This window comes from Hyperolius riggenbachi, chromosome 4 (assembly GCF_040937935.1).
Source record: "Hyperolius riggenbachi isolate aHypRig1 chromosome 4, aHypRig1.pri, whole genome shotgun sequence".
Lineage (NCBI taxonomy): Eukaryota > Metazoa > Chordata > Amphibia > Anura > Hyperoliidae > Hyperolius > Hyperolius riggenbachi.
In genome coordinates, this window is record NC_090649.1 from 352,946,899 (window position 1) to 352,971,344 (window position 24,446).

At 43.5% G+C, this 24,446-nt stretch overlaps 1 protein-coding gene across 2 annotated transcripts in view; it reads right to left on the minus strand.

The window, feature by feature from the left end:
• Positions 1-12,529: 12,529 nt before the first annotated feature.
• The window catches only part of MEMO1 (mediator of cell motility 1), a 715,696-nt gene continuing 703,779 nt past the window's right edge, over positions 12,530-24,446 (minus strand). For both annotated transcript variants that reach the window (XM_068231917.1, XM_068231916.1), the window contains exon 9: positions 12,530-13,219. In XM_068231917.1, coding sequence (XP_068088018.1) covers positions 13,088-13,219 — 132 coding nt within the window. In that variant the 3' untranslated portion in view covers positions 12,530-13,087. The remainder of the gene's footprint in view (positions 13,220-24,446) is intronic.

Genomic DNA, 24,446 nt, shown 5'->3' on the forward strand with positions numbered 1-24,446 from the left:
TCCTCCAATAAATGTAAAATATTTTATATTTGTCATCATGCAGCTGAAAAAAGGCTGCTATTTATTATTATAAGTTAGAAAATAGATTTCTGAAATCTTGTATTTTTAATTTGGGCCCACTTTAATGTTGGTGTCTGAGTTTACATTAAAGTAGTGCAAGGGGTCCATATAACGGATATAGTAGTGACAGGACAAGTGGGATATATGCTTGGGGTAATAAAGAAGAGAAAATAGGTATCAATCAATTCAAGTTTGCAGCTTCTAAGATACGCTTACCCTCCTCTACTGAGGAGGCACGATGGCTCATACCTTGAATTGTACAGATCATAGAACACGGGAACCCCCATTTATAGTGTACGTACTCAACAAGGCTTGAGCTATTGGCCGGAATGTTCTCCGTTTTTGTAGGGTTAGCGGGAAGAGGTCAGCGAAGAGTTGCACAGATGAAGGGACACCAGGTAGTGGGGACAAGTTTTGAGTGGCCACCATTGTCTGCTCTTTAGTTTAAAAAATAGTGGAACTTGAGGACCACGTCGCGGGGGAGGTCAGGGTTCCGGGGTCTGCCCAGTGCACGATTGATCTAGCTGCGGTAACATGGCTGAGAATAGGTTGTAGAAAAGGTGGACACTTCTACACCCCACCAGCAATGGGCCGGGCAGGACCAGGTCAGCAAAACCAGCAGAAATATATGTAGACAAAAGATGGTCCGCACCAGTCCATTACAGTTCTTTATTGATAGGACATGTCCCAGATAAACACCATCACATCTCAAGCTGACATGTTTTGGACCCACTCAGTCCTTAAAGAGACTCTGAAGCGAGTCTAAATTCACTTTAACTTGTAGCCAGAAACAGAACTTCTGGCTACAAGGCCCTGCTAAACTGCCGCTATCCCACGGCAAAACGAGGGGTTTATACCCCCCAAATCCCCCTTGCAAGATTCACGACTTACTTGGACGTGGATTTTTGCTGTCCCGGGAGGCAGAGCTTTCAGCTGTAGCTCTGCCTCCATGCGCGCCAATCACCATGCGGATCTCCACTTCTCCCCCGCCCCTCTCTGTGAAGGAAGATTGAGAGGGGCGGGGGAGAGGCAGCGATCAGCGGGGATTGACGCGCTAAGAGGCAGATCTACTGCCATAAGCTCTGCCTCATAAGGAAGTGCTCCCGAGTTAGGAGAGGGGATTTGGGGAGTATACACCCCTCGTTTTCCTGTAGGATAGCAACGGTTTAGCAGGGCTTATAGTTCTGCTTCTGGCTACAAGTTAAAAAAGTGAATTTAGACTTGTTTCAGAGTCTCTTTAATCTTAGCTAAGTTTGCACAGAAAAGCCATTAAACATATAAGCACACCCGAATCAGTAGCTCCACCTCTTGCTTGCCCCATAAGGGCGGCTTTGCCTGGGAGCAATTACTAGTACAGGAAGCTATTCTTATGAGACTAATAGTTTGTCGCGTGTAATAAAATGATACAAATGTATACATATACACAATAAACAAACATAACAAAATCGGAAAACACAGAAATGATCCTATAAAAATAAAATAAAAATAACCATGCGCTCCTCACTGGTAACCCAAACAACCTAATTCCCTAGTCAAATACCTGGATCGCTATCTGCATATAAGTGTGTGTTACACCTGAATCATAAATTTTGGTAAAAACGCAGAGCGCTCAACAGTTTCTATAAAAACAACTGCAATTCACACCATGTGTAGGGAACTCTTCCCTTGTATATAACCTAAGGTTGCTTCTTATATAGTTCATAAAAGTTCATCAGTTCATTTCTCCTCCAATGTGGTTCGCTTAAACAATAAATGTCCAGATCCTCTCAGAGTGATAACCTATACGCTCACCAGATCATTCAGCCAATCCTCTCAGATCAGCAGTCAGCGCTTTTGGCCTTGCCAGCCAGCTTTCTGTAGATGTCTCACCGGCCTCCTCACGGATCCGTACATAAACAAATATAGATACAAAACAGCAATAGTGTGATACCGTTTCAAACAATATAATGTCACCAGTGCACCCCGCATCCACAAGTGACACCCAACGTGCCTCCACCACAGATACACAGGGCGCTCACCAGATAAACGGGCCAACCCGCAACAGACCGGCAAAACAGCGTATTCCTGACACTTTAGCTCCAGAGCTCAGTGAGTGGTCTCCTAGGGCTCAAAGACAGTCGACCATAGCATAATTCCATTTAAGTTTAATAGTATAAAAATAGTAGTGCACTTACAGAAGTTCCAATAAAATTTGCGCATATAAAACAATCACAGGATCCTCCAGCGTCTTGTCAGCTCCTCAGGCTCCGCCCAACTAGTTTCGTCTCATGACTCATCAGGGGCTTGGCCATTCGGAGCTGAAAGACGCTATATGTACATTCCCCCTTCATCACATGACCAATGGTTTAAGCTTTCCTTATTCGCCGCCAAAACTGCCACTCCATTCAGCAGTTCCTTCTATTGGCCGGCTCGGGTAGCCTACATCCCCCATAGTGCCACAGGTCTTATCTCTCCTTATGCCTAAATGCAGCGCTATTCCAACTTACTTAAGTGCGTTAACTGACCATACGCACCCCACGTCTCTACCTGTCCCCTTTCTATACTAAATTTTGGGTCCTACTCCTTATTTCATCCACGTCCGTATAGAACTACATTCCCCAGAATCCTCAGGGTACTCACGGCGGCCATATTGTTTAGAGTCCGGTGGACAGATAGGGACAAACTGTATGCGTCCGTCCAGGACTACATTACCCAGACTCCTAAGGGTACTAACGGCGGACTACAGGGACAAGCATGTCCCCCGTATCAGCCAGTCCCATAGCCAGTATATTAAGAGGTTCCCTAATGGATTCCACACTGTCAATCAACATGACTCTATAACCTAACACTCCTAATGTAATAAATTTTCCAATTAGAAAAGGAGAAAAGAGAGCCTTAGTTACCTAACCAATCTTCCATTCATAGTTAGAGGGATTAACCCTTATCTCCCCACATATATCCCAAGTATATAAAGATCACCAGAGGGTGAAAAACCAATTTACTTCCGAGGACAACAGAATACATTAGTAATTCAAAATTACTTTTAGCTAATTTGAATCCTAAATGCAGCTCACATATCCAGCCATAACCATTAGTCATAGCCCACCACAACAATAAACACAAATATTCGCATCTGTGCCCCCCTATCTGTGCCACGGACGTGGATGAAATAAGGAGTAGGACCCAAAATTTAGTATAGAAAGGGGACAGGTAGAGACGTGGGGTGCGTATGGTCAGTTAACGCACTTAAGTAAGTTGGAATAGCGCTGCATTTAGGCATAAGGAGAGATAAGACCTGTGGCACTATGGGGGATGTAGGCTACCCGAGCCGGCCAATAGAAGGAACTGCTGAATGGAGTGGCAGTTTTGGCGGCGAATAAGGAAAGCTTAAACCATTAGTCATGTGATGAAGGGGGAATGTACATATAGCGTCTTTCAGCTCTGAATGGCCAAGCCCCTGATGAGTCATGAGACGAAACTAGTTGGGCGGAGCCTGAGGAGCTGACAAGACGCTGGAGGATCCTGTGATTGTTTTATATGCGCAAATTTTATTGGAACTTCTGTAAGTGCACTACTATTTTTATACTATTAAACTTAAATGGAATTATGCTATGGCCGACTGTCTTTGAGCCCTAGGAGACCACTCACTGAGCTCTGGAGCTAAAGTGTCAGGAATACGCTGTTTTGCCGGTCTGTTGCGGGTTGGCCCATTTATCTGGTGAGCGCCCTGTGTATCTGTGGTGGAGGCACGTTGGGTGTCACTTGTGGATGCGGGGTGCACTGGTGACATTATATTGTTTGAAACGGTATCACACTATTGCTGTTTTGTATCTATATTTGTTTATGTACGGATCCGTGAGGAGGCCGGTGAGACATCTACAGAAAGCTGGCTGGCAAGGCCAAAAGCGCTGACTGCTGATCTGAGAGGATTGGCTGAATGATCTGGTGAGCGTATAGGTTATCACTCTGAGAGGATCTGGACATTTATTGTTTAAGCGAACCACATTGGAGGAGAAATGAACTGATGAACTTTTATGAACTATATTAGAAGCAACCTTAGGTTATATACAAGGGAAGAGTTCCCTACACATGGTGTGAATTGCAGTTGTTTTTATAGAAACTGTTGAGCGCTCTGCGTTTTTACCAAAATTACAGAAATGATCCTAACAAAAATATAGGATCAGTATCAAAAATAACGCAAAGCACCAGAGCAGTTGTTATCAAGGTACAAACCTGCCCAGGAAGGAGCTAGTGGGGGATCATATCACTGTGTAGTAAGGCTTAAAGAGAATCTGTACCCTTACAATAAAAAGCGTACCATTCTTTTCATTATGTTCTCCTGGGCTCCTCTGTGCTGTTTCTGCCACTCCCTGCTGAAAGGCTTGTAATTGCCAGTTTTAGGCAGTGTTTACAAACAAAAGACATGGCTGAGAGGAGCTCAGTCTGTTACTCATACAGAGCCTGCAGGGGGCGTGGAGAGGGTGTGTATAACTTCTGCCTATAACATTCTTGCCTGAGTCCGACAAAGCAGACAGAGGAAAGAAGATTAGATTATATAACAGAGATAATACAGCCACTGTGCAACTAGGAAAGGCTGCAGTAAGACAGACCACATTAGAACAGGTATAGGAACTTATAGGATAGAAGAAATAAGGCTGAAAATTTTGTTCGTCTCTTTAATGCCCTGTGGTGCCCTAGTGTCCAACCTAGGGCACCACGGTTGCACCATCTGCTTCCCTCCTGAGCAGATGTTTATAGGAGTCCCCCCCCCACGTTTAGATGGGAGGATTCTCTCAATACCCTGAAAACGAAAACCGGCCATATTTACCACATGTGAATCTCTAAAATGTCTGGCAACATTGGAAATGTTAGTGGTTTAGCCATCTGGGTTAGAATATCTGTAACCTCTTTGTATTCCGCCAAATAAGTGGTCACGAACGTGGATTTTCGATTGGTGGGATTTTCGAGTTGAGGTATTCTGTACCAGCTTCGACCTTGGCCGAGAGCAGGCCCTAGATCTACCCCTCTCTATGGACCACCTGGAGTATCCCCTATCCCTAAGACGTGTTTTGACGATATCCAGCTCTCTGGCTACTTCTCCCTCATTCGAACAGTTGTGTGTGGCCCTGGTAAACTCACTGGAATGCCCTTAATGGTGTGTGCCGGGTGGCAACTGTTGGCTCTGAGGGTAGAGTTGCCGCTACATGCCTTCCTGTAAGTGGTGGTACTAACTGTTTTCCCAATCCGATCACCCCTTAAAGTGATGTCCAGGTAGTTGATGGAGACTCGAAGAAAAAAGTGAGAATTGGCTATTGGGTGCATGAGAAATTGCAATATAACTTTATTCAATATCAAAATCTAAAAAATCCTCTATTACACTCTACAAATACTATGAAAAATCTATTAAAAGGTATGCTCAATCTCACCGGGCCCCCAGTTGAGGGAACAAAAACATTGAGGCTGCAGTCCTCAAAAAACTATAAAAGGAGTCCCACTCATAAGGGTCGAGAGTCAAATGCCCACAGGAAGGTAGAAATGCACATTAACTAATGAATCCCCTGACATTAATGTTGTTGCTGAAATTGACTCCAAGAGCAAGATGGAATGGACCTTAGCATGCAGTAAAGCATATGATGAAATATCTTGAAGTAATCCAGAATGTGCAGCTGCAACAGTTCTCAAAGCATGGGGTTAGGATATAAATTTCTTGCATGCAATAAGATGAAGTGAGCCAGGCATATGCACAGCTAAAGTTTATCAAGCCAAGATGTTAGTGAGCAAAAGACATCAAATATCAGCACAGGCAACAGTTCATATAGTATCCAGAAGATCTTTAGGTATCCCCCAATCGCAGGGAAATTTGAGACAAAGGACGTTTGATGCAAAGCTTAGCACCTGGGTGCTAATAACAGAACGTGCATAGCATAAAGCTTGTCAAGCAGATAACATCACATGTCAGCCCAGGCAACAGTTCATATAATATCCAAATAGAAGTCTTAGGTGTCCCCCATTCGCAGGGAAAGTTGAGATAAATGGACATTTGATACAAGGCATAACACCTGGGTGCTAGTTGCAGAGAGCGTGCACAGCGTGGCAAATGAAGCAGATGCAGCAATGATGGAAAGAAAACAGTTGCCGAGCAGCTTAAGCATATGTCAGGTGGCATTCCATAATTACCGTCCTGTTGCTGGGATCCGTAGTGTCCAGGAAAGGTTCAGTGGGTACAATAGTTCCAAGGTGGTGCCCGGGAGAGCTAGACGCTGTCAGAGTAGCCTGACATGTTTTGCCGCCTCTCGCGGCTTTTTCAAAGGCAGACAGCAAATACATACTGTGAACGCCGTAATGGCGTATTTGAATCCATCTCGTGTATCAAGATCCCGCCCCTCCCCGCCTGCATCACAGCCGGCGTCCACCAATGTGCAGCCAGGACGTGCAGGACGGACATGCGTCACAACACACGCCCATCGGTGCACAGTGTGGACGCGCAGGCGTGAGCCCCATGGAGCGCAAATGCGTCCCACCAATCCCACCAGGAAGCACAAAGCGCTTCAACATATGGTGGTAGACGGCGGGGCGGTGCCCAGGGGCAAAGACAGGTGGGGGCCCGGTGAGATTGAGCATACCTTTTAATAGATTTTTCATAGTATTTGTAGAGTGTAATAGAGGATTTTTTAGATTTTGATATTGAATAAAGTTATATTGCAATTTCTCATGTACACAATAGCCAATTCTCACTTTTTTCTTCGAATTTCAATATTGTTGGCATGATGCATGAGAGTGTTGTTATTATGTGTATAATATGAAGTATAATCCATTCTGTCATCCCATTTGACCATCTCTTCCCATTTTTTGAGCCGTGCGATATAGTTGATGGAGACACTACCATATTCAAATGTAAACTGTAGATTCATTCCATTCGCATTAAAGTGCTCCACCAAGAACTGCACATCACAGGGACTCCCCTTCCACACCAACAACAGATCGTCAATGTACCTCCCGTACCACACAACACTCTCCATGTGGCTGCAACCACCTCCTAAAATGTGGCTCTCCTCCCTCATACAAATTTGCCAGGGATGGAGAGAACTTTGCTCCCATGGAGGCGCCATGCCTCTGGAGGTAGAAGCGACCATCAAACAGTAGTAGTTATGGGCCAGGACCTCGGACGGAATCAAGGATGAAAGTCTGGAGGTCTACTGAGAAGTCTGAATATCTCCCCAAATCATGTTTCAGAGCTTGCAGGGCCAAATTGTGTGGGATACATGAGTAGAGGGATTTCACGTCAACCATGATCCAGGGTTATCCTGCCCTCCACTCAAAGCCCCCAAAGTTTATTGCACCATTTAAATTGCAAAGTGCTGAAAAGTTATTTTAACCGGTTCAGCCTCACAGCTATTTTCACCTTAAGGACTGAAGCAATTTTCCCCTGTCAGCGCTGCTCTCATTCATTCGCTAATATCTTTATCACTACTCATCACACATAAATTATTTAGATCTTGTTTTTTTCACCACAAATTTGGCTTTTGGGGGGTGACATTTGTTTTTAGTAACTACTAAAATATCTATGTTTTTTAAAGAGAAAAACGAGGGAAAAAATGAAAAAATACACTATTTCTCCAATTCCAGCCTCTATAGTTTTAAAATGAACAATGCTACTGAACATTTTACCCACACATTTTATCTGCCTATTTGTCGTGGTTATCACAAGATTTAAATTATGTCCCTAGTACATAGTATGGTGACAATATGTTATTTGGAAATAAAGGTGCATTTTTTCTATGTTGTTTTTTGTTTTCTCATTGCACACTACCAATGATTACAAGCCTTTATTTGAACAAAAAACAGTAATACATCCTCATGACATACATATTTAAAAAGCTGAGTCCCTAAGGTAACTATTTAAGTATTCACTTTTCAATTCTGTCACTTTTGGTGTTTTTTTTACAAGTGTATTAGTTTGGTGCAGAGTATATGAAAATAACAATTGCATTGCTTTTCATTTCATTTGCTGCTAAAACAAAACCACATCACATATGCCTAATCTCTCAAAGACCCCAAATACTATTCTCTTGCTTGTCCCGGTGAAAATGATACCCTATACACATAATCAGATAGCTTCTTGGCCACGCAATACTCTGTTAACCATGAGCAGCACTAATGCAATTTTCAAGGCCATTTTTTGCAACAAAAGTAATACAGTCATTCTTTGTTCGCAAAGCCCCTGGAGTGTCAGAACATTTGAAACAGGTCACAAATGTCACCATTCTGAAAACTAGAGACCCAGGCCTACTGAGATACACATATTTTGAAACAATTGGACTTCTGCGGTTTTGCTAAAATTGAATCATAACTTGGAAAATGGTATTTTTTTACATCTTTTTTCACTTTGGCACAAAAAAAAACACTTGACATAGTTTTTGTCTCTCAAAGACCCCAAATACTATTCTCTTGCTTGTCCCGGTGAAAATGATACCCTATACACATAATCAGATAGCTTCTTGGCCACACAATACTCTGTTAACCATGAGCAGCACTAATGCAATTTTCAAGGCCATTTTTTGCAACAAAAGTAATACAGTCATTCTTTGTTCGCAAAGCCCCTGGAGTGTCAGAACATTTGAAACAGGTCACAAATGTCACCATTCTGAAAACTAGAGACCCAGGCCTACTGAGATACACATATTTTGAAACAATTGGACTTCTGCGGTTTTGCTAAAATTGAATCATAACTTGTAAAATGATATTTTTTTAAATCTTTTTTTCACTTTGGCACTATAAAAAAATCTGATGACTTAGGCCTCAGTCCTAAAACACACCAAAATGTATTCTACAGCTCATCACGGTTAAAATGATACAACATATGCCTTACTTAGTAACAAATGGTTGTGTGCAGCAATCAATTATACCCAATGTGCACTATTTTTTTGCACTAATTGTTGCAGAGCTATTGTTTGTTTGCATATTCCCAGGAGAGATTGGAATCAAACAAAGACCGCACATGACACCATCATAGAAGGCTAACAACCAGGGCTATTCATCAGTAGGTATTTTGAGAGCTACCTTCTCAAAGGAACACTGCAAAAGGAATTTTCACATTGCCCTGGTTATAAAAAATCCAAAATGTGGCTAATTTGAATATATCACTTCTCTTCACAGTGATAACAAATACATTGGAACTTACCATTGGATGTCTTGCAGAATTAGAGAAAAGCCAGAGGCCATAAGTCAGGGGTCAAGCAGATCCTAGAGTCAGAAGATGGGAGCAGCAGGGTCCAAAGTTCAATTTTGAACTTACTTTGTGTTTTCTTTTTCCTCAAAAAATTCAGTTTCCGCCAACACCCCCAAAACATAGGGGTATGCCAAATGTGAGCTCCTTTGAGGGTCTGTAAGTTACATGAGTATATAGGAAGGGGGAAAATGCCAGTCAAATATGTCCAGGTAAAGAAAAAAAACCACAAAAAAAGAGAGAAACAAAAACACAAAAAAAATAAAAAAAATAAATTAGTAATCTGCAAGTGTGTGGTATGCCCTAAAGCACTTGATAACACACAGTGCTGGGGCTGAGGGGCAATCTGGGCAAAAATACCATGACTCACACCGTCTCTTGTGTTTCACACACACTCTGCGTCTTCTCAGGGGGGCTTTTTTTCACTTCATTGGGGGGAATTAATTCAGGAAAATGTCTCTCCCTCAGTCTAATTGAGTTCTCCAAATGGATAGGATCCTGTTGTGCAATTTGGCCAGGGGAATACATTAGGGACTTGTGGACTTGAATCTGGAACTCAAGAAAGATCATCAGTTGGCTTGTTGGTGTTGTGGTGGTTTTTAGATAGACCACAAATGCATTGTGCATGGTCATCTGCAACAAGAAGAATGTTATTTTTTTGTACCATGCTTTCCTTCTTCTTCTTAATAAATAAGGCGCCAAGACTTGGTCTGATAAGTCCACTGCTCCCATATTTTTATTGTAGGCGACTATGGCCTCTGGCTTTGTACGTTGTTCCGTTCTGGATGTGGCAAGAACTGTGGCCTCAGTATGGATGGTGGATAGCATCATCACCTCCCGCTTGTCGTGGAACTTTAATGCCAGGAGCTCTTCAGATCTGAGTGCGTAGGACTCTCCTCTGCATAGTTTTTTTATTTACTACCTGTGGGGGGAGGCCTTTACGGTTTGCTCTCACCAGTCATGCGCCAGTCTGGACTGAGAAGAGGAACTTGAACAGTGGCACACTTGTATAAAAGTTGTCCAAGTAGACGTGGTAGCCTTGGTGGAGAAGTGGATTCAGTAGGTCCACCACTATTTTGCCACTGGTGCTAATGTACTCAGGGCACCCAGCTGGCTGCAGAATGGAGTCTTTGCCTTCATAAATTTTAAAAGTGAAGGTATAGCCAGTGCCACTCTCGCATGCCCTATAAATTTTCACCCCACATCTTGCCCTCTTGTTTGGGATGTACTGTTTCATGGAAAGTCTCCCATGAAACGGTACCAGGGATTCGTCCACAGCTATTTCCCGGTGTGGGGTATATACATCCATGAACACTGCACTTAGGTGGGTCAACAGGGGTCTCAATTTAAACAGTCTGTCATGGTCAGGGTCGGTATGATTCACACTTTGCGTGTTGTCATTTAGGTGAAAAAACTTTGACAACAGCTCAAAACGCTGCCAGCGCATTATTGCTGGATTATGAGTGCATTATGATAAAGGTCCCTGGACCAGTACATTTTTATCTGGGGCTTTGGGGTGATGCTCATGCTGAGCATGAGGCCTACATAAGCCTTAATTTCAGGCACGTTGGTGGGGTGCCATTTTCTGGTGATATAGTTGGTGGGGTGGTCAGCTAAAAATTGTAGAGCAAATAAATTAGTTTGCTCTACTAAATGCTCCCACATTGCCTCTGTCATGAAAAGCTGGAAAATGTCAATTGGTGCCTGATTGACAATGGCCACTGACACACCAACGGTGGCTGTGAAGGGTGGGATGTTGGGCGCAGCATAATTAGGGGGTTCCCAGGTGCCATTTAACATATTAAGCGGTACCTCCTGCCTGCGAGGCACCTGTGGCTGCCTACCCTGTCTGCGCCTAGCTCCCCTGGCGCACTGCTGCTAGCAGCAGCGGGGTTGTCCACGGAGCCCTCTGCTGGGTTGCCCACGGAGCCCTCTGCTGGGTCGCCCACGGAGCCCTCTGCTGGGTCGCCCACGGAGCCCGATGCTGGGTCGCCCACGGAGCCCCTGCTGTGAACAGTCCTGATGGTCCCTCATCAGCGGACTCAGGGCTTGGGTCCCTCCTCAAGCGGCGTGATGGCGGCCCTTCGGACTCTGAAGATTCAGATCCTGAACCAGAGCCGGACGGAGGGAGCCAATCACTACCTGACTCATCCTCGCTGCTGCTCTGCTGGAGGATGGCGGCAGCCTCCACCACAGAATAGAGCCTCCTCGCCATTATTTAGAAAGGGATAGATAAAGATAAAAAATATAAAGCGATAGAAAGATATTTTTTTTTTTTGGGGGAGGGGGTGTAGAGGGGGGTTGTAGAGGGGGTAGAGAGAGAGGGGGAAGGGAGGACAGTAGAGTATAGATAGTAACAGATAGTAAGAAAAAGATCACAATAGATCAGTGATCAATAGATCTGTAGGGAATAAATGGCCAAGGAGAGGGAGAATCAGGGATTCTGGGCAGTTATGGGGTTAAAAATTCAGGGATGGGGGGCACATTTTATTAAAAGAAAGTCCTACCAGTTTATCTGTCAGTCTGTCTCTCAGCTCCTGTCACCACAGAACAGTGATTGATCTGTGTGACAGGAGCTGAGAGACAGAGAGAGGGAAACGTTTTATTTACAAACATTATTAAGAATTCACATTGTTACTGGATGTAACTATGTGAATTCTTTACTTCCTTTGCTCTGATTGGCTCAGAGGAGCGCTGGCTCCTCTTCACAAAACAGCACGGCTTGTAAGCCGACGGGGACGAGCGCGCACCGCGCGCGCACACGCGGAAGTGCGCCTGGACGTGGACTCTCGTCCAGATAGACTTCAGCTGCCGCTGCCTGGACGAGCTTGCTCGTCCATATAGGCTGCAGCGGTTAAAGAGAATATTAAAATGTATGTCCTAGCAGAAAACACAGGAGAAAAATTAACCAAATAAGGGCCCATGTGTTTTGCACAATTATATTTTGGATATGGATATTTGTGCAAGCTGAAATAAGGTTAGCCAACAAACCCTGCAATGTTATAGGGCTGAGCTGGACAGAAAACCTTTTCCTCAGCATTAGTGTTTTTACACTGTAACACAGTGGGGTACTGATACAAAAACCTTCCTCACACATAGCTTAATTATTTGCACATAATTTCAACCAGGCTTTGTGGATTGTCACCTTATGGAATTAAACATTTCATTTAGTGCTGTAACACTCTAATGAACTCTATGGAAAATATGGAGGGGGTGGGGCATAAAACAAAAAATAAAACACACACACACACACACACACACCAGTTGATTCGTGTAGCCCTTTATTAGCAACTAAAATAGAAGGTATTTTGTTGTACAACACAAGTAGTAACCGACTATACATAAATTGTATTATTTTCTAATGCAAGATTAGAGGATACTTTTATAAATGCATTTTTATTAAAAAAAGCTTTTACCTTTTTATCATTTAGTTTCATTTTACAACTTGCAAAACTATTCTGAAAGCAGAGTACATGTGCACATATTTGCAAACAGTGCAAATTCAGGTTATGGTACAGGCCAAGTTGTGCCAAATAACTATAATTTAATATTCTGTCACCATCAGTTGTTTTGAAGGTCAGAAACATGTTGACACAACTATTATATAATAACCAAGAACTTTTAATTGAGTCAGAAAAAAACAAAATCATGATAGGACTACACCTAAAACAGAAAGTAGGAGAACATATGTTGGGTTGAAGATCCTCTTAATTCCAAGAGAATAGCAGTGCTGTGTTACTGCTTGGTTATGATCCCCACTGCGGTAAAGAAAAAGGTTGTGTCAGCATTGTTTCTAGGTGGCATTCCTGAGCGTTCAGTGCTTCAATGCACCACAAGTGCTCCAGCAGCATAACTCACTGAACTGTCCTGCCAGCTTCGACACTGGCTAGATTGAGCATAATTCAGGAATGAGAAGCTCATGTTAGTGCCATTCCTCCGAAGCTCTGTTGCAGCCTTTTAAAATAAAAGTTAAAAATAATTATTTATGAATTTTCAAAAATATAGGTGTTAAGAACAAGCAGGTTTGTATAGGTGGTGCCATCAAGTGGCAAAGAGTTGTATGGCACATTAAAACATATTCTTATGCTGATTTGAATGGTGAATGAGCTAACATACGGTGGGGATTGTGCCCTGTTGTATAGATAATAAAGATAAATATTAATGACCTAAGAACATAATTCACATAAACACATGCACGCAATATGCACAGAAAACTTAAAAAGCTCATCAGAATAAAACAAAGTAAACAGGGTACATGATTATAAAAGAGCCATATAGTTAGTCCACAGTGCAAATGTGGTCACAATGGGACCGTAATCGAAAGTGCTTGTAAGCATCGAGATTTCTGTATCATTATGTATAAGTACCAGCAACAGACTTAATAAAACAAGAATAAAAATAGGGATAAAAGAGAGCGACTGGTTAAAAGAAAAACGGAGTAGGGGTGTTCAATAAATGTTTTCTAGTACCTCATTTAGGCCCTCTGGGATGAGGGTCTTGAGGGTTAGGATCCAATACATTTCGTATTTTTTCAAATGTTCGGAGGCCTTTGATGTTTTGACATCCACTGAGTCAATTAGTGTGATATTGAAGAAAAGAGGATTGTGTTCGTGGTGAGTGCTAAAGTGCCGTGATACGCTGTGAAGGGGGAACTTGTTAATGATGTTTCGTTTATGTTGTCCGATTCTGCACCGCGCAAATTGAGTGGTTCTCCCCACGTACTGGAGGCGGCAGGGACATGAAATGAGATAAATGATATACTTGGATTCACATGAAAGGTGTTTTTATGGGGTATTCAATACCTGTATTGGTTGATGTAAAAGATGGGCCGGATTTTATGAATTGGCATGCTAAGCACCGGTTTTTCATGCACGGGAAGCAGCCAGGCTCCTGTGGTGGTTGGGTGGTGAGAGAAAAGGAATTGGTTGGTGTGCGCAGTTTACTGGGTGCTAAAATATTACGAAGATTGGGAGCCCTTCTGAAGGTAACTGATGGGGTTTTGGGTAACGAAGGTCGCAGAAAGGGGTCCTGTAAAAGGATATCCCATCTGTTTTTGATTATATTGCGTATGGTAATGTGTTGGGCATTATAACGAGTGATGAATCTTGGTGGGTCGATGTTATTGGCCTGTGGAGTCATGTTTGAGGGAGGGTGTGGGTGTTTGGCTCTGTGCTTGGCGTCCCTAATGAGTTTTTTGGGGTACTGACGGTCTATGAATTTTCTGGTGAGTATTTCAGATTGTAAATCGAATTGTAATGGATCTGTGCAATTTCTGTGAAATCTTCTGTACTGACTGTAGGGAGTGTTAGTTATCCATGGGTGGTGGTGGAAACTGTTGAAAAGTATATAATTATTGGCGTCAACTGGTTTGAAATATGTCTTGGTTTTGATATGGTTTGATTCGATGTATAATGTGAGGTCTAGGAATTCTATGGATGAGGGGTGGTGGTGATATGTAAACTGTTGTTCTGCTGGGTTGGAGTTGAGATAACTAATGAATTTTGGAATGAGAAGGACATCGCCTTTCCAGATGAAAATGAGGTCGTCTATATAACGCTTGTAAAATATTATATTGTTGGCAAATGGGTTATGTCGGTGAAATATTGATCTTTCTAGGAGGCCCATGGTGAGGTTGGCGTATGAGGGGGCGAATGAACTGCCCATTGCCGTACCGCTTGTTTGGTGGTAACTTTTGTCATTAACCACTTGCCGACCGCCTACTTCATATTGGCGGCGGCAAAGTGGCAGCCCCAGGACCACGTAACGCAGATTGGCGTCAGGTCCTGGGGCACTCTCTGGCCGGGGATCGCGCGCTGGGATGCGCGCGCATCCGCCGGCAATAGGCTCCGCCCACCCGCGACGTCAACCCGCCGGCCAATCGGAAGCGCCGGCGGGTTGTTAACCCGACGATCGCCGGATAGGAAGCGTATAATACGCTTTGTAATGTTTACAAAGTGTATTATACAGGCTGCCTCCTGCCCTGGTGGTCCCAGTGTCCGAGGGACCACCAGGGCAGGCTGCAGCCACCCTAGTCTGCACCCAAACACACTGATCTGCCCCCCCTGCCCCCTGATCGCCCACAGTACCCCTCAGACCCCCCCCCTGCCCACCCCCCAGACCACCGTTTGCACACAATCACCCCCCTAATCACCCATCAATCACTCCCTGTCACTATCTGTCAACGCTATTTTTTTTTTAGTCCCTAAACTGCCCCCTGCTCCCTCCTGATCACCCCCCCACCCCTCAGATTCTCCCCAGACCCCCCCAGACCCCCCCCCCCCTGTGTACTGTATGCATCTATCCCCCCTGATCACCTGTCAATCACCTGTCAATCACCTGTCAATCACCCCCTGTCACTGCCACCCATCAATCAGCCCCTAACCTGCCCCTTGCGGGCAATCTGATTACCCACCCACACCAATAGATCGCCCGCAGATCCGACATCAGATCACCTCCCAAATCCATTGTTTACATCTATTCTCTCCTCTAAACACCCACTAATTACCCATCAATCACCCATCAATCACCCCCTATCACCACCTGTCACTTTTACCCATCAGATTAGACCCTTGCGGGCACCCAATCACCCGCCCACACGCTCAGATTGCCCTCAAACCCCCCCTTATCGATTCGCCAGTGCATTATTTACATCCGTTCTTCCCTGTAATAACCCACTGATCACCTGTCAATCACCCCCTGTCACTGCCACCCATCAATCACCCCCTGTCACTGCCACCCATCAATCAGCCCCTAACCTGCCCCTTGCGGGCAATCTGATCACCCACCCACACCAATAGATCGCCCGCAGATCCGACATCAGATCACCTCCCAAGTGCAGTGTTTACATCTCTTCTCTCCTCTAAACACCCACTAATTACCCATCAATCACTCCCTATCACCACCTGTCACTGTTACCCATCAGATTAGACCCTAATCTGCCCCTTGCGGGCACCCAATCACCCGCCCACACGCTCAGATTGCCCTCAGACCCCCGCCTTATCAATTCGCCAGTGCGCCAGTGCAATATTTACATCTGTTCTCCCCTGTAATAACCCACTGATTACCTGTCAATCACCCATCAATCACCCCCTGTCACTGCCACCCATCAATCACCCCCTGTCACTGCCACCCATCAATCAGCCCCTAACCTGCCCCTTGCGGGCAATCTGATCACCCACCCACACCAATAGATCGCCCGCAGATCCGACATCAGATCACATCCCAAGTGCAGTGTTTACATCTCTTCTCTCCTCTAAACACCCACTAATTACCCATCAATCACCCCCTATCACCACCTGTCACTGTTACCCATCAGATTAGACCCTAATCTGCCCCTTGCGGGCACCCAATCACCCGCCCACACCTCAGAACGCCCTCAGACCCCAGCCCTGATCACCTCGCTAGTGCATTGCTTGCATCTATTTCCCCCCTCTAATCACACCTTGAGACACCCATAAATCACCTCCTGTCACCCCCTAGCACACCTACCCATCAGATCAGGCCCTAATTTGCCCCGTGTGGGCTCCTGATCACTCGGCCAAACCCTCAGATCCCCCTCAGACCCCCTTCCGATCACCTCCCCAGTGCATTGATTGCATCTATTTTCCCCTCTAACCGCCCCCTGAGACACCCATCAATCACCTCCTGTCACCCCCCTAGCACTCCTATCCATCAGATCAGGCCCAATACATCCTGTCATCTAAGAGGCCACCCTGCTTATGACCGTTTCCACAAAATTTGCCCCCTCATAGACCACCTGTCATCAAAATTTGCAGATGCTTATACCCCTGAACAGTCATTTTGAGAAATTTGGTTTCCAGACTACTCACAGTTTTGGGCCCGTAAAATGCCAGGGCAGTATAGGAACCCCACAAGTGACCCCATTTTAGAAAGAAGACACCCCAAGGTATTCTGTTAGGTGTATGATGAGTTCATAGAAGATTTTATTTTTTGTCAAAAGTTAGCGGAAATTGGATTTTTATTGTTTTTTTCACAAAGTGTCATTTTTCACTAACTTTTGACAAAAAATAAAATCTTCTATGAACTCACCATACCCCTAACGGAATACCTTGGGGTGTCTTCTTTCTAAAATGGGGTCACTTGTGGGGTTCCTATACTGCCCTGGCATTTTAGGGGCCCTAAACCGTGGGGAGTAGTCTAGAAAACAAATGCCTCAAAATGACCTGTGAATAGGACGTTGGGCCCCTTAGCGCACCTAGGCTGCAAAAAAGTGTCACACATGTAGTATTGCCATACTCAGGAGAAGTAGTATAATGTGTTTTGTGGTGTATTTTTACACATACCCATGCTGGGTGGGAGAAATCTCTCTGTAAATGGACAATTGTGTGTAAAAAAAAAATCAAAAATGTGTCATTTACAGAGATATTCCTCCCACCCAGCATGGTTATATGTAAAAATACACCACAAAACACATTATACTACTTCTTCTGAGTACGGCGATACCACATGTGTGACACTTTTTTGCAGCCTAACTGTGCTAAGGGGCCCAAAGTCCAATGAGTACCTTTAGGATTTCACAGGTCATTTTGAGACATTTGGGTTCAAGACTACTCCTCACGGTTTAGGGCCACTAAAATGCCAGGGCAGTATTGGAACCCCACAAATGACCCCATTCTAGAAAGAAGACACCCCAAGGTATTCTGTTAGGTGTATGATGAGTTCATAGAAGATTTTATTTTTTGTAAAAAGTTAGCAGAAATTGGATTTTTATTGTTTTTTTCACAAAGTGTCATTTTTCACTAACTTGTGACAAAAAATAAAATCTTCTATGAACTCACCATACCCCTAACGGAATACCTTGGGGTGTCTTCTTTCTAAAATGGGGTCACTTGTGGGGTTCCTATACTGCCCTGGCATTTTAGGGGCCCTAAACCGTGAGGAGTAGTCTTGAACCCAAATGTCTCAAAATGACCTGTGAAATCCTAAAGGTACTCATTGGACTTTGGGCCCCTTAGCACAGTTAGGCTGCAAAAAAGTGTCACACATGTGGTATCGCCGTACTCAGAAGAAGTAGTATAATGTGTTTTGGGGTGTATTTTTATACATACCCATGCTGGGTGGGAGAAATCTCTCTGTAAATGGACAATTGTGTGTAAAAAAAATCAAATAATTGTCATTTACAGAGATATTTCTCCCACCTAGCATCTGTATGTGTAAAAATACACCCCAAAACACATTATACTACTTCTCCTGAGTACGGCGGTACCACATGTGTGGCACTTTTTTGCACCCTAAGTGCGCTAAGGGGCCCAAAGTCCAATGAGTACCTTTAGGATTTCACAGGTCATTTTGCGACATTTGGTTTCAAGACTACTCCTCACGGTTTAGGGCCCCTAAAATGCCAGGGCAGTATAGGAACCCCACAAATGACCCCATTTTAGAAAGAAGACACCCCAAGGTATTCCGTTAGGAGTATGGTGAGTTCATAGAAGATTTTATTTTTGTCACAAGTTAGCGGTAAATGACACTTTGTGAAAAAAAACAATTAAAATCAATTTCCGCTAACTTGTGACCAAAAAAAAAAATCTTCTATGAACTCACCATACTCCTAATGGAATACCTTGGGGTGTCTTCTTTCTAAAATGGGGTAATTTGTGGGATTCCTATACTGTCCTGGCATTTTAGGGGCCCTAAACCGTGAGGAGCAGTCTTGAAACGAAATTTCTCAAAATGACCTGTGAAATCCTAAAGGTACTCATTGGACTTTGGGCCCCTTAGCGCAGTTAGGGTGCAAAAAAGTGCCACACATGTGGTATCGCCGTACTCAGGAGAAGTAGTATAATGTGTTTTGGGGTGTATTTTTCCACATACCCATGCTGAGTGGGAGAAATATCTCTATAAATTGACAATTGTGTGTAAAAAAAATAAAAAAATTGTCATTTACGGAGATATTTCTCCCACCCAGCATGGGTATGTGTAAAAATACACCCCAAAACACATTATACTACTTCTCCTGAGTACGGCGGTACCACATGTGTGGCACTTTTTTGCAGCCTAACTGCGCTAAGGGGCCCAAAGTCCAATGAGCATCTTTAGGCTTTACAGGGGTGCTTACAATTAGGCACCCCCCAAAATGCCAGGACAGTGAACACACTCCACAAATGACCCCATTTTGGAAAGTAGACACTTCAAGGTATTCAGAGAGGAGCATAGTGAGTCCGTGGCAGATTTCATTTTTTTTTTGTCGCAAGTTAGAAGAAATGGAAACTTTTTTTTTTTTCTGTCACAAAGTGTCATTTTCCGCTAACTTGTGACAAAAAATAAAATCTTCAATGAACTCACCATGCCTCTCACTGAATACTTTGGGATGTCTTCTTTCCAAAATGGGGTCATTTGGGGGGTATTTGTACTATCCTGGAATTTTAGCCCCTCATGAAACCTGACAGGTGCGCAGAAAAGTCAGAGATGCTTGAAAATGGGAAAATTCACTTTTTGCACCATAGTTTGTAAACGCTATAACTTTTACCCAATCCAATAAATATACACTGAATGGTTTTTTTTTTATCAAAGACATGTAGCAGCATAACTTTCGCGCTCAAATGTATAGGAAATTTTACTTTATTTGAAAAATGTCAGCACAGAAATTTGAAAAAGTCATTTTTTTGACAAAATTCATGTCTTTTTTGATGAATATAATAAAAAGTAAAACTCGCAGCAGCAATCAAATAGCATCAAAAGAAAGCTGTATTAGTGACAAGAAAAGGAGGTAAAATTCATTTAGGTGGTAGGTTGTATGACTGAGCAATAAACCGTGAAAGCTGCAGTGGTCCGAATGGAAAAAAAGGCTCTGGTCCTTAAGGGGTTTTATGACTGCAGTCCTTAAGTGGTTAAAAGAGAAAATATTATTCTGAAGTATAAATTCTGCGCATTGTAGGAGGAAGGTTTGTTGTGTGGGGGGCATTAGTGGATTGGTGACTAGGGCATGTTGTAGGGCTTGGAGACCGCTGGAGTGGGGTATGTTTGTATAGAGGCAGACAGACTTTGTCTGGCTCACATGTGACGTCACAGCTCTCTATACAAACATACCCCACTCCTACGGTCTCCAAGCCCTACAACATGCCCTAGCCACCAATCCACTAATGCCCCCCACACAACAAACCTTCCTCCTACAATGCACAGAATTTATACTTCAGAATAATATTTTCTCTTTTAATGACAAAATTTACCAACAAACAAGCAGTACGGCAATGGGCAGTTCATTCGCCCCCTCATACGCCAACCTCACCATGGGCCTCCTAGAAAGATCAATATTTCAACCACATAACCAATTTGCTAACAATATAATATTTTACAAGCGTTAGACGACCTCATTTTCATCTGGAAAGGCGATGTCCTTCTCATTCCAAAATTCATTAGTTATCTTAACTCCAACCCGGCAGAACTACAGTTTACATATCACCACCACCCCTCATCCATAGAATTCCTAGACCTCACATTATACATCGAATCAAACCATATCAAAACCAAGACATATTTCAAACCAGTTGACGCCAATAATTATATACATTTCAACAGTTTCCACCACCACCCATGGATAACTAACACTCCCTACAGTCAGTACAGAAGAATTCACAGAAATTGCACAGATCCATTACAATTCGATTTACAATCTGAAATACTCACCAGAAAATTCATAGACCGTCAGTACCCCAAAAAACTCATTAAGGACGCCAAGCACAGAGCCAAACACCCACACCCACCCTCAAACATGACTCCACAGGCCAATAAAATCGACCCACCAAGATTCATCACTTGTTACAATGCCCAACACATTACCATACGCAATATACTCAAAAACAGATGGGATATCCTTTTACAGGACCCCTTTCTGCGACCTTCGTTACCCAAAACACCAACACTTACCTTCAGAAGGGCTCCTAATCTTCGTAATATTTTAGCACCCAGTAAACTGCGCACACCAACCAATTCCTTTTCTCTCATCACCCAACCACCACAGGAGCCTGGCTGCTTCCCGTGCATGAAAAACCGGTGCTTAGCATCGCAATTCATAAATTCCGGCCCATCTTTTACATCAACCAGTACAGGTATTGAATACCCCATAAAAAAACACCTTTCATGTGAATCCAAGTATATCATTTATCTCATTTCATGTCCCTGCCGCCTCCAGTACGTGGGGAGAACCACTCAATTTGTGCAGTGCAGAATCGGACAACATAAACGAAACATCATTAACAAGTTCCCCCTTCACAGCGTATCACGGCACTTTAGCACTCACCACGAACACAATCCTCTTTTCTTCAATATCACACTAATTGACTCAGTGGATGTCAAAACATCAAAGGCCTCCGAACATTTGAAAAAATACGAAATGTATTGGATCCTAACCCTCAAAACCCTCATCCCAGAGGACCTAAATGAGGTACTAGAAAAAATTTATTGAACACCCCTACTCCGTTTTTCTTTTAACCAGTCGCTCTCTTTTATCCCTATTTTTATTCTTGTTTTATTAAGTCTGTTGCTGGTACTTATACATAATGATACAGAAATCTCGATGCTTACAAGCACTTTCGATTACGGTCCCATTGTGACCACATTTGCACTGTGGACTAACTATATAGCTCTTTTATAATCATGTACCCTGTTTACCTTGTTTTATTCTGATGAGCTTTTTAAGTTTTCTGTGCATATTGCGTGCATGTGTTTATGTGAATTATGTTCTTAGGTCATTAATATTTATCTTTATTATCTATACAACAGGGCACAATCCCCACCGTATGTTAGCTCATTCACCATTCAAATCAGCATAAGAATATGTTTTAATGTGCCATACAACTCTTTGCCACTTGATGGCACCACCTATACAAAGCAGTCTAATACGATTGTTGTAAACGTCTTCTAGATCAAATAGTTCCTATTTACATGGATTATGTACTGAGTAGTTTCACTGTTATGTTCCTATCTATCTCTATTAGGTAACGCTGATCGCTAATCCTATCTTTCTCCATACATACAGACATAATACATGGATATGGGCAACTTGCCCCTTTCCACTATGGCGGATCGCCACCGCGCATGCGCCCTATACCACACGCGTATTGCGTCAATTAGGACGCATGCACACCCGTATCGACACCGCCCAGCGCCCTAGACGTCACGCCGTTATGTAGAGGGTGACGTGGACAGTGCGCATTACGCCTGCGCAATACACGCATCCACGTGGGGCGGCATCCAGGCCGTTTCTAGGCCGCCCCACGAACACGCCCACCCGCAGTGGATTGGCCTTCAATCCACACACGTCACCCCCGCCCACCCTCTCTGCCCTAACACATCAGCATAAACATGTAATATGTGGCAGCTCTCTATTAGCCACCAGTAAGAGCCTCACACATGGCAATACCCCATTGGCCCCCAGACACACTCTCCAGACGACAGCCCCGCCCATCCAAACCCTCCCACGCCTCTGATCGTGTTTCCCTCCAACTCCACACATTTTTTTTTTTTTAACCAAAACGAGTTTATTTGAAAAAGCAGTAGAAAAGTGTACACAGGCACTACATTGAGCAAAACAGCATGAAAAGGGTAACATGTCAGGGGTTACAAAACAACTGTACAGTGCAATAAATAGCTAAGTAAACATATTAATCTTTGTAAGTAAATATGAGAGACATTTACCGTAACATTAGTGTCAGAGATCCTTCATATAATATCACACAGGAGTAAATATTGGTGGGGTATTTAACACAAATATAGAGTGTGCCTCCATTATTAATTACGTGGTCTGGTATTCAACAATTAAGAATATTAAGAAGAGGGCACAGAACGCACCAAAGAACAGTGCGCTCAGCAACCGGCACATTATCGATCAATCCATTTATCCCACACTAAATGGAATTGTTGTAACCGTTCCCTGTGAGTGTAGACAAGTTTCTTAAAGGCGATACCATTGTCAAGGCGTTTGATCCAGCAAGCAAGTTGGGGTGAGTTTGGCGATAGCCAGTGCAGGGCGATTTCTTGCCTGGCGGCAAATAACGTCTCTCTAATAAAGGTTTTGGTGGCAGCTCTTAAATCCTCATCTCGTATTACTCCAAGTACACATAGTACTGGGTCAGAGGTTACAGGACAACCCATTTTGTCATGGAGGAAACTGATGACTTGCTTCCAAAAGGAATCAACCTGTGGACAGCTCCAAATAAGGTGAAGGAAGGAGGGGGAGGGTATAGCACATTTAGGGCATACATCTTGAGCGTTAGGATTGTATTTGGCAACTTGCTTAGGTAGTAAGTAAGTTTGATGAAGAATGTAAAGTTGAGTGGCACGATCCTTCACACATAAAGAAACCTTTTTAACCGCCTCCAGTGCATCATCCCAGTCCTCTTCACTCAAAGAGAGGCCAGCAGTTTCCCATCTATTCTTAGAGTCAAGCGTTCTGTCAAGTGCATTACTCTCTACCAGCTCCTTATAAATGTCCCCTATCAGATGTTTTTGGGGGCCTCGCTTAATTAATTGTAAGATTGGGTGTGGCTGAATATCAACCTTGTTGCCTTTAAACTGAGCACGGAATGCATGCACAAGTTGTACATAACGAAAATGATGAGGGGTAAATGCAGGAAACTTATCTACTAGCAAGGGGAAGGAGATAATGCTTTGTTTTGAAACAATTTGACCCAGGAATACAACCCCATTCTTTTGCCAGAAGGTCTGGTCTGGAATGGAAATGAACTCCGAAAGGTTTGGATTATTCCAAATGGGGGTATGAAAATCGTAGGACGTAGAACTGTATAAGCCACCTATTCTCTTCCACACTCTCATGGCTTGAGTCAGTATAGTATTGCGGTGAGACTGTAGGGGTATGACTTCCCTAAGGAGGTCCAATGCCACATTGTCTAATGAAGGGTTAACAGTGTAACCTAGCGCTTCAGGATTGTACAAATTAGAAGTGCAAAACCAAGAGGCAACATGTTGCAATTGAGCTGCAAAATAATAATGCTGCATAGAGGGCAAAGCAAGGCCGCCCATACCATTTGGATTAATTAACAAGGAATACTTAACCCGGGCTCTTTTACAGTTCCAAATACAGGAGAGAAGGTGAGTTTTGAGTTTTTTGAAAAAAGCAACAGGAACATACACTGGTGATTGATGTAGAACATACAGAATTTTTGGAAGGAGTATCATCTTTACTAAATTTATTCTGCCCACAACT